At 27.1% G+C, this 12,106-nt stretch overlaps 1 protein-coding gene across 1 annotated transcript; it reads left to right on the top strand.

Moving 5' to 3' along the window:
* Positions 1-450: 450 nt before the first annotated feature.
* LOC108772496 (uncharacterized) lies at positions 451-12,066 on the top strand. Its single transcript, XM_018538028.1, has 16 exons — positions 451-569; positions 1,821-1,891; positions 2,014-2,152; positions 3,437-3,614; positions 3,780-3,914; positions 3,988-4,266; positions 4,853-6,327; positions 6,427-7,618; positions 8,562-8,688; positions 8,980-9,184; positions 9,288-9,468; positions 9,625-9,795; positions 9,869-10,021; positions 10,090-10,176; positions 10,280-10,460; positions 12,045-12,066. Exons 1-16 carry the CDS (start codon positions 531-533, stop codon positions 12,064-12,066), a joined length of 4,635 nt encoding a protein of 1,544 aa, XP_018393530.1. The 5' UTR covers positions 451-530.
* Positions 12,067-12,106: the final 40 nt, after the last annotated feature.

Here is a 12,106-nt window from a genome sequence, read left to right as displayed (position 1 = left end):
AGAATCTTCCAATCACAGTTGGATATTCTCCTCGTATTCAAGCTGCGTTTAGGAATCACACCTAGGTAATTCTAGGCTATAGTTTACGTTACGTATATTATAGTAAAAATGCACCCAAGAGTTACCTAGGTGTAAAAAGTCTTGTGTCCACGATGCTAGAAATCGGTCCGAGATCTCGGATGAAGAAAGAATTAACAAATCACATTTGAACATTTTGGTCACATGACCAATGTAATTGGTTAATTTTCCTTCATCCGAGATCTCGGACCGATTTCTAGTAAATTCCTGAACGCAGCCCAAGTAACTCAATCCTTTATCCCTGCTTTATCCTTAGAACGACTATTTTGAACATTTTGAATAATTTGAATGCCATCTATAGTTCATTATATGCTCGTACACCTCGACCATGAGTATACCTATTCGAAAATTGACAGCGGGAAAAGTGTCGGTACATACATGCTTGTTTGGAGCAAACGTGCAAGAACGACCATTTTACAAAATCAGTATTATTCGTTATCGTTTAGTGTAATATGGATAATGATAGCATAAATAGTATCATCGACAGTATTGTAAGTATATTAAACTGGTTGAATTTTTAAGAAATTCAATTGTTCGAGGATGTATGTTGGAAATGTGAGGTTAGGTTAGATTATGACATTAAATTAAGCCTATGTATAAAAAAAAAACCACTTTTCTTGATATTTGAAAAAGGTTCTTCTTGATCTGAATTGTATCGAAGATGTATGAAAATTTGTTAAGGCATTTGCCTTAGAAATTTTAAATGACCGGAAAACTTTACGCATCATGCCGCATGCCGGTAGTAAGATCGTTCCGTTTTCCTGTAGATTTGCGTTTTATAATTGTGTATTTTTTATCTTTTCTCTTTTTTCTCTTCAATATGTGTCTGATTATATTGAACATTAGATCTGTTTTTGTAGTTAGTATAATTTTCTGTTGACAAAGTGAAATAGATATATATGTATAATGAAAATAAGGAGCGAAGTTAGTACAATCCAGTGTAGAAAAACGAATAAATTTTTTATCTTATTTGGAGTGCAATGTAGTTCAGCAGAAAAGATTGAGTCTTGAAAAAAATTAATAGCGGTTACATGATTATTAGACATATTTTTTGTTTTACAACATACAATTATATTTTTTAAATTCTAAAACATTTAAATATATATACCGTAAAATTTAATTCTTAAAAGATAAGCAAATTTATTTGACATATGAAATTTAAAGTGCATTTTTAAAATCATTTTTATAATATATTTTATATTTTACAAAGTAAAAGGTCTAGCATTTGCCACGCATTGGATGGAGTTTGTGAAAGTTATATATATTTTAAGATATAAAATACTATATAATTATAAACGTTTTGACTCTAAATTTAGTCATCCTCAGTATATAAAAAATTAATAATGTTAAAACGAAAAAAATTATAAGAATTTAAATAATGCAAATAATGTGTACAAAATGTTCATCTTTACAATTGTCGATTACGTATTACGCATGTCAAATTTTTCCTAATTATAAAATTCTATGATCTATTAATTTACAGTCGCATGAATCTTATGACTCTCTTTTATATTTTACATATATATTTCATACATTTTGTTTTATTACTTGTTTTAACAAAGTATATACTACAAATAAATTCAAAATTCAATATTGTACAAACATTTGTTTTAGGATTGTGCACCGTTATTTTAACTTTAAGTGAGGCTTAATAAAACTCTATTTAATATATTTTTTCTGTCTTTGTCAATATTTTTTAATCATTTGAGAGATATGATTTAATAAAAAAAAATTATTTTTAGGAACATGATTATAAGGTAAAGAAAACGAAAGAATCAATGTTGTTATTGAAACAGAAAATGTGCAAGACGGAGTAAGTCTTTCTTAAGTGTTTCTATATATTTTTTTTAATATATTAATTTTTTATTAATTTAATTTTAATATGCAATCAATATCATGGAGATATTAATTTAATGCAATTTTTATCTGTTTCAGTGTTTTAATTAAGCAGTATACTGAAAATATGAGAGAAGTTGAAAATTTAAAGTCAGATTTAAAAATTGCAAAAAGAGATGCCAAATGCTTGATATCTGATTATTCGACTGCCAAGGATGAGATAAGGGAGTTAAAAAATGTAAATAAATAATTCTATTCTAGATTAATTTATTATTATCATACTCTTAAAGTATTTATAAAATAATTTAGCACTAGCTTTCTGTAAAAGAAATTTAACTTTTCAAACTAATATTTAGAAATATGCAAAATTATGAAACGTTGGTATTTCTTAAATATTGTCTTAAATATGTGGCATATGTATATATATATATATAAATTTTTATTTAAAATTTGAATTCCAATTTTGATGTGAGACAATGTGTCACTAATGATTATTTGATTTAATTCAGAAATCTTATGATATTGTCAAATTACGTTAATAAAATTCATTGTGCTTTTTCATAGAACAACGAGTATACATAGAGCTACATAAGTATTAAAAAAAAAACAGAATTATAGTTAACATACTTGATTCTATCAAGATAAAATCAAAGAGTAATAACTTTCCAGATAGTCAAAGATAGTAAACCAAGACCTGCTAATAGCATATATTGCAAACTGCGTTGCATTTTATATTAGTAGAACTGTAACCGTTGATGTAGATTTCAGTTTACTGTTTTTAAATATTGGTAGAAATGTATCAAGAAAATGTGTGTGCTGATCCTACATTATGACATCATAATGGCAAGATACGCTTCATTTTTGCTATATTTCTGTGTTTTTATATTTTGGCTGCCAAGTCGTAAGGGCAAGCTTAAAGAGAAGAGAGGACATAGTGGATAATAATCTATTCTAAAATCATAATCAAATTGCTAATAACTGCTAGCATATTACTGACATTTTACTATCTAGATTATTAAGAGATAACATTTACAAAGTTGTGTTTGGAATATTATAGATAGATAATACTTTTTTTATGAATATTTACTTTGCATGAATAAGCAAGTTTTGATTACAATTGACTTAAAAAAGTTATTTCATTTGTATTAGCATGTTAACAGACATGCTTTTTTATTTTATTTGAAAAATATTTTATATCATTGGTATGTGTTGTCAAGTTTAAGTTTATGTACAATACAAAATTTACAGTGCATAGATGTATGTATTTTTGTGTGTAGTATATAATTATTTATTAGGTTTTATTTTTAAATTCTTTTTAAAAAAATATTGGCTATAATATAATAACTAGAGGTTGAAAATATGAATATTATATCTCAATGAATAATTGTACAATTAATTTTATTTTATATATGTACACTAGTTTGCTTATATTGATATGCATATTCTCGATTAGATTTTTTGTACGAGTCGTTCTTTATTTTAATTATTATTTTATACATTAACAATGTTTTTAAAATTTCAGAAAATGGTAGAATCTGAGCAAAGTAATGAAAAATTAATGAAGAAGATAAGTGAATATGATATAAAAATAGCTGCAGATAAACAGAGTATACAACAATTAACATGTAAAATAAAAGAGTTGGAAGAAGAACAGTCGGGTAAAGTTATGGAACATAACTTGGAAAAATCATTTTTTGAAGGTAGCAATAAATTAATTGTCTCTTTTATATTGTGTTATTTTTGTTATTCCTATTATTTCTGTTATTTCTTATGCATTATTTGATATATGCAAAAGATTAAATTTATTCATTTACGTAAAAAATTTACGTTTAAATTTACGTGCAAAATTTATTCTTTGTTTCTAGACAAAATTAAAGAATTGGAACATGAATTAAAAACGTTAAAGAAGGACGATATACAAACTGTAACAAAAAAAGGGAGTAAAAAGAAGGAGAAAAAGATCATTTCTATAGATTTTGATACAGTTACACCAAATATAAGTAAGAAAGAGTACAAAATTTAAAGTAAATTTTTTTTTTATTATTATGTGCTTATTATGTGAATTATTTATAGGTACAAAATCTACTTCAGATATTGGTATTAATGTTTCATTGTGTGATATTGAATCAAATGTGAAATCCAAAGTACAAGACAAATGTATTATGACTGACGAATTTTACCACACGAAAAATGATCCACATCCATTGTTTTGTGCAAAATGTGAAACTCATTTGCCCCCAGAATTGACTCCTGAAAAAATATATAAAGCTATGATCACATATCCAAAGTTAATTGAGAAAGATTTGCCTCCTTCACCGAAAAAGATTTATTCACCACCTTGTTCATTACCTAGTAAGTAACAGTAATAAATTAATACAATATCATATGTGTTAATCATATTATAAATCATATGTACGTTTTTTATAACTTGGTTTTATAACTTGTAACTTTATTATTGGACACGTTACATATTTTTATTTTACAATTTATAAGGTAAAAAACTTTTTATATTTACATTTTGTTTTAAATTTAAGATACAGTTAATTTTTTTGTTTTTTCTATTAGATTAATTATGCTAACGACACCATTATTGACTAAAAATTACATATTATTTAGAAGAATTTCAAGAAGCGATTAATTGTATTTTTTGCGTTGTTGCTTATATATGTCTTTCAAAATAATTTTTTTTTTTGTATAATTTTTGTACATTGAAAATGACCCGTTCGGAGTCGAAACGTTTGTATGATGTTTGATTTTTTGAATTAAATAGTTCGTTAATTTACGTGGCTCTTTGCCCTTTTTATATCGTTTTATACATCTAGAGCCTTATTATTACTTACATATTATAATTCTTTTATTGTATACATCAAATATCTATAATAATCTATATTACATTATATTATTATATTTGTTTTTTACATCCATTTTTAATTTTTAGGTACCTATCCGGATTTTACAAATAGAAATGAAGACTCTCTCCCTAAAATATCACCTATACCTCATCTACGTTCTTATAGCCCGTGTAGTGATTCAATATCAGGCAATCTAAAATCACAATCGGAACGGTCATCCGCAATAACGCAAATCTGCGAAAATATTGAATTAAGAAATACGGATACTTCACATATGCCACTTGTAGCCAATTTGCCCAATAACTTCAATTCAATTCCTTTGTCTCAAAATAGGAACTGTGCAAGGGAGCATTTTCACTCTGATAATTTACTAATTAAACACTCTATGTCTATTAAAAAAATGAAAAGAAAAATTCGATCATTAAAAAGTAAAATGAAAACATTTCAAAGACTGACGGAAAAAGTAGATACTAATTCTCGTTGTTGTGTTACGAATCATAAGGATGATATTTCGTTAAATTCGAATCTAATTTCTTTAATCTGTAAAGGTATGGCAAAATATTTTAATGAGGAAAATGGAGTATGTTCTAAACATGAGCGAGATAATGATTCGGAAAAATGTACTTGTTGCATACAAAAGATACAGCTAGAAAGGAGACAGCAATCGAACAAATGTAATGCTTACGAAAGCATGTATTCGAAAAATGAAGATTTAGATGAAAAAGATCAAGTACGAAATGTATGTTGTGATAAAACCGAAAATGCTATGAAGACTACTGATATTTTACAATTTAATCATATATCTAAGAATATACTGTCGAGTGTACATAAAAATAATTTATATTCCAATATAAATATATCCAGCACATCTCTCAATGATATTGATGAAACCGACAAAGAAGAGTTTCTTCATAAGCAAAATACATTGCATTCAGCAGAAGTGGCACCTGTTGAACATAGTTTAACAATGTCACGTTTAGATGTCGACAAGTTAAGCAATGGTATCTTGAACAAAGATGTAGATACTAACTATGTGGGTAATGAAACTGAGACTGGAGTAATGTCCTTATCTAACAATAAAAAAATTTTAGATCATACTGATGGCAAAATTGTCGACATTAATGCACAGAAAAATAAAATAAAAAGAAAAGCTCAAATTATACATAAAGATAAGTCTAGCGAAATATATGTAAATGATAATGTTGGCGATCGTTTATTAAAGAATCTCCGGAATTTAAAGAGAAAGAAACAACCAATTTCACGCATAAATAAGCAAGATAATATTGAACCATATTCAAATCGTAATTCTGATTGTATTGAATTAGCAAAAAAACCGCGAATTGAAAACGAAGAAGAGATTAATAATAGTTCACACACATTAAACTATATTAAAAATTTTAAAAGAAATTTAGATACACAAATAGAGTCTATAAATAAACAAATAGACGATAAATTATGCTCTAATCATTATGAACCGACGAAAAAATTACGAATCGCACATACTCCAAAAACACCAGTTCATCAATTGAGCATTAATAGAGATGATTCTACACATTGTATGGTAAGAAATATAGCTACTTTTGCTACTTTAGTGAATCGACAAAAAAATGTAAATGAACAATTAAATACTCATAAAGATAATTTATTAATTGAAAACAAGAATCCTACAACGAATAAGAAATGTGATGAGAAAAACATAGTCAAATCTATCGAAACAAATAGTATTGACAAAAGACCTGTAAACGAAAAAGATTTAGATTTAACGAATGCTGAAAATTCTCTTCAAAATAATGATATCACTCCATCTGCTATTAATATTCAATATGTTTCTAAACTTGCGAAATGTGATGACGTCTCGATTGAAAATACAATCAACAACAGTATCCGAATGAATAGAGTAATAGGAGAGACTTTGAACAATAGTGACGAGTCAAATGTACATAATGACATTGTAAACGATACAGCGAATAATTTAGAACTTGAGAAACCAATTTTATTGAGAACACGTATTATTACCCGCTCTGTATATAAAGATTTGAAACATGACAAAGTTAATGAAGCATTGGATAGAAAAGAGATGTCTCCAACCGCTGAATTGGAATATGCTTCTGAGGTATTTGGAGATAAGAATCACAACGATCACAGTATACCAAAGAATGCGATTTCGAATGATAAATCGTCGGTTCTATCTGATCAATCAAATGTGTTGGAAGCAACGCGAAGTGAAAATCACAATAATAGCGATATATCTGGCGGAACTATTGCAGTTTCACATTCATCGTCACAATATTGTAACAGTAATGTACCTAACGAAACTATATGTTTACCTGAAGGTATAAGTTCATCTAAAGATATAGGTTCATCTGAAGGTATAGGTTCACCTGAAGGTATAGGTTCACCTGAAGGTATAGGTTCACCTGAAGGTATAGGTTCACCTGAAGGTATAGGTTCACCTGAAGGTATAGGTTCACCTGAAGGTATAGGTTCACATGAAATCATAGGTTCGCCTGAAGGTATACGTTCACCATCACCGGAAGATAGTGGTGTCATTTTTGAAAATTGTATAAATGACAATAACATGAAAGAGTCTGTTAATGAAATGAAAAATGCAAGAAACATACAAGAAGAAACGTATGTTAATAATAAAGTAATTAAGATGCAAGCCATTGAAACTCAAAATAGAAATCTAGTCATGAGTCAACGAGATAAAAGAATGGAACTTATCTTTGTTCCTCATAATTTCGAGGAATCTCAGGCACCAATGTCACAATTATATAAATATATTTACAAAAAGAAATGTACCAAAAATAAATTATCACGTAAAGAAATAGAATACGCTTGTAAAATAACAGGTATTTAACAAAAATATGATTTATATAAATATAAAATAACTTTTCCAAATGAACACAAAGAATTATATTTATATCTAACAGTTTATATTCCAGGTTCAGACTCTAGATTTTAATACATATCAATAATTAATACAAACATGAATAAAATTTATGGGTGACTAGTAAAGAGACGATTTCTTTTTAAGGGGAGATTCTTGAGATAATTTTAAGATGAAAATTCTAATACCAAAATGTTGAGGCTATAATAACTTTTGAATTATAAGCGTTTAAAATTAACGAATCATATCGTCTAAAGTTGGCGCGCTCAGGAGCGGCACAACGCAAAATACTAAACGCGAAAGCTGACTCTTATTGGAAGTTGTTTTGCATATCTGCTCATAATTTCACAACTTTCTTTACGTGTGAAAGATGTACAAATAATTATAATTGTTTATAATTAATGATTTTATAATATTCATACAAGTTCCTTGTTCCTTCTTTATTATTTTAATAAAGATTATTTTAATAAAATATTTAAAGTGTATTTGAATAATGCATTTATATTAAGAAATATCAATAGAATAAAATCTTATATTCATATATGTAATCTCATAAAATCAATATTGACAAAAGAACTGATAAGTTTTCGCGTTTAGTACTTTGCGTTATGCCGTTCCTGAGCGTGCCAACTTTAGACGATATGATTCGTTAATTTTAAACGCTTATAATTCAAAAGTTATTATAGCCTCAACATTTTGGTATTAGAATTTTTGTCTTAAAATTATCTCAAGAATCTCCCCTTAAAAGGAAATCGTCTCTTTACTGGACACCCTGTATATATATATATGAAAGTATTAAAATATATTTTTTCTTAAACAAGTTTACAAAAATTCTTAGTTTCAAATGCTTTCTCTTAAAATATAATGTCCTTTAATGATTATTTAATTCTGTATATGTGTTTTAGACAAATTTGTAAAGAAGCAACTGCAACGACTTATGAACAGTGATTGGAAAGATTCTACATATGAGTTTATACATGACGATATAAAAGCAAAATTGGAAAATACTTGTGGACCTCGTATCATAGCCAAGTCAGTATGACATTTTGTAATTTTTAAATGTGTAAATATGTCAAATTAAGTTACATATATTAAAATTAAAGGTATTATTTAATTATATTAATAGAGCACTAGAGTTAGCGAAGAGTTAGTTCCCAAAGAACAGCAATTCAACATTTACCTTGTTTACCTACAAAAACATTAAAGCATAAAAAAAATTAAAGCATTAATTAAAATGAAACAATGTGTATACTACAAAATTAAACGTTTGCATGTTAAATGAATAAAAAGAGGGAAATAATATTTCTTCTGCGTCCATTTTAGATGCATAGTGGAGTTTATAATAGAGGAAGTTGATCATACAGAAGCTTTAGATAAATCATTTACTCCTCCAGCACCACTGATGACGAAATTTGAACAGAAGATAATAACGTTATTATTCGATTTGGAAGTATCGAAGCCAATGGTGATTTATTTCGTACAAGCAGCCATCGAATTTCATATGTTTAGACTTAATAGTGATGTGAAGGTATATTTAATTTGCCTATAATAGAATATAACAATTTGAAGCATGTTGTTATAATATAGCAACACTTTTCAGTGTCAAATTATTAACCCTTTTACATACGTAGGATCCAATTGATTCGCTCACACGGATATATGTTGTCCTGTCACGTATTCAGAAGGACAGAGAAAAAATACGCATGATGTGTTGCAGTGCTCTCTATTGCATGAATCTTAAATCAATAGCCGTTTTAAATACAACATTAATGTGCTGGTCTGAAGTTCTTCCGAATGCCGAGACTAACAAAGGTATCGTATACGTTACAATGCAAGATAAACTAGTTTGTTAAGTAAAACAACAATAAATTCGATTCATTGACACAATAATGAATGGCTTCAACTTTAATCATTGAGATCGTGCACAAGATTGCATCATGTTCATAAATGTATATTGTTTAATTCCAGAAATATTATCAAAATGCATAGCCTTTCTTATCAGCTCATTACAAATTGGCACTGATAAGGAGAGAATATTAAAGAAATTAATTCATTTAAAATCATTGGTATCGAGATGTCATAATTATACTAAAGAAACAATAAATGATCTTGTTAAAGAACTTATGACTGCTCTTAAAGGTAAAAATATTATTATCCGCATCATGTTTTTTTTCTACGAATTATATTAATTAAGTGTAAACTATACTTGTAGCTAAACGGATTGACGGTTTGAATACAGCCATTATACTTATTGCAAAACGAGAAAAGGCACAATGGACATATAAAAATATTATTGAATCTGTTTTACTACCAATGATTATAAACAACCAGCATCCCTGCATATATAGTGCATTTTCTTTACTCGGTAAGTTAATTTTTTTTAATTGCATTATATTTTGAACGAAAGAATACTAATATATTATGCTCTTACAGGAAGGCTTTTGCGCGCATTCCCATTACAAGATAAAGACGTGCATGAAATTTCTCAACAGCTCTGTGTCCTCATCGAATCTGGCCAAGGTAGTATATTCGTTTTGTGTGTATGAAAAGCTAATTTTCAATATACCAATAATAGATATTTTGATAACACTATACATATATAACCTGATTATTTTTTAAACAGGTTCACACGATCAACAAGAAGGCATAATATCTGCGTTGCTCAGCCTTTCCAGACACAAATTCGACGATATATCGTGGCCTATAATAAAATGGATGCCGAGTAAATCTTTAAGACCGATTGTTGACACACAATTGCAGACGTTCCTACATACACGTACTTCAAATTTTTGGAAAGAATATTTACGGAAAAAAAATATTAAACTTATCCGAAGTAAAGCGTGAGACGTTGATTAAATTAAGTACGTGTAATTTGTCATTCAATTATTGTAATCTACTAATAACTTACATAACGTTTAAATTTGAGATACATCCAATTATTTAGTTTTAGTGAAAAAAAATTGTAGTACTTATAGTTTGTATGATGATATAATCTGAATATAACTTTATTTTGCTGTTGTTACTTTGCTTGCTATGTCTATCTGACATAATTTTTATTTAATTTTTTTATTAATTCACATATTAGCGTATGTACATATATTAAAATGTGGATTAACTTTTGATTCTTAGACTCTATATAATTTTGCATATTGTTAAAAATCTTTTTTTTTAGTTCTCATGTTATACATATATAGAAGAGAAAATTACATTTTATTTTATTATGTAATATTAAAATATTTTCTTGATTTAGAACAAATTGATTTGTTTTGGTAAAAAAAATATAAAATTATGCTGCTTAAATCGCTTATTATTTTGTACGCAATTCCCCTGCCAAATATCTAAAAAAAATAATTGTTTTCTGATTTTAAGATTCGAAAGGCTTACAAATAATAATTTATATATTGTGTGGCCAAGTTAAATATTGTAATAATTTAAAGAGATCCTGAATAAAAACATACTTAAAAACAATTAAGTCATGATAAAGAATTATAAATAATTATCTTGTAGATATCAATGTTTATTGTTGGATTTTTGACCAAAATTTGATACGTTTTGTACTCCTTAAATACAATGTAGTTATCCAGTGAAATAAAATGAGATTTGTACGATTATAAACACTTCCATCTATTTCATGAGCAACACAGAATTAAATTTCATTTTTGAAATAATATTGTAGAACAAATATTAACAGTAAATCGTTTCAATTAATATTATTTTACTCTTTGTAATATTATTCAAAATATATATCACAAAAATGCCGCTGGATATGTGTGTATATATATATATATATATTCATTTTATTTTTTATTAATATTCTAACACACACATATATACATATATATATTATATATATGTTAGAATATTAATAAAAAATAAAATATAATAAAATGAATAAATCGTTTCAAACATTGATATTTACGCTGCTTAAAAATTTCTAAACAAGAGAGATTTTATAGTTTTTATTTTAATATAATGATAAAAGTAATTATAGTAGCAATAATAATATATAATAATAATAATAATAGATAATATTTAACATATCGTAAGTTTTCATTCACAGAGCACGCTAAGTTGGTACATGTACAAGGTTTCTTTACAAAAATAATAACAATGTTTTGATGCAACATTGCCAATCGATAATGTCTCTTTACTTTTTTGTTAAAATGTCGTTTAGTAACTTTCAGATCAATTCTTAGCTGTTTCCCAATTAATTGATATCTTTGGTATGTTAATGTCTGGTAGCATATGGAAGTTTGATATATCGGATGAAAATATCCATTATTATCCATCATAAAATCCACAAGAACGAGTACAAGGATTATCATTTCTAAGAACCAGCCATCGGAGAGTAATGCGGAATAATAATTAGAATCTATCTTTTCTTTTAGGAAATTCACGAATTTTGAATAAGATAGTATCATCTAATAAAATAAAGAATTAATGATCGTAA

The sequence above is a fragment of the Cyphomyrmex costatus genome, unplaced genomic scaffold, assembly GCF_001594065.2.
Source record: "Cyphomyrmex costatus isolate MS0001 unplaced genomic scaffold, Ccosl1.0 scaffold192, whole genome shotgun sequence".
Taxonomy (NCBI): Eukaryota; Metazoa; Arthropoda; class Insecta; order Hymenoptera; family Formicidae; genus Cyphomyrmex; species Cyphomyrmex costatus.
The sequence above is the reverse complement of the archived record's forward strand: the minus strand, read 5'-3'. Positions and strand labels throughout refer to the sequence as shown.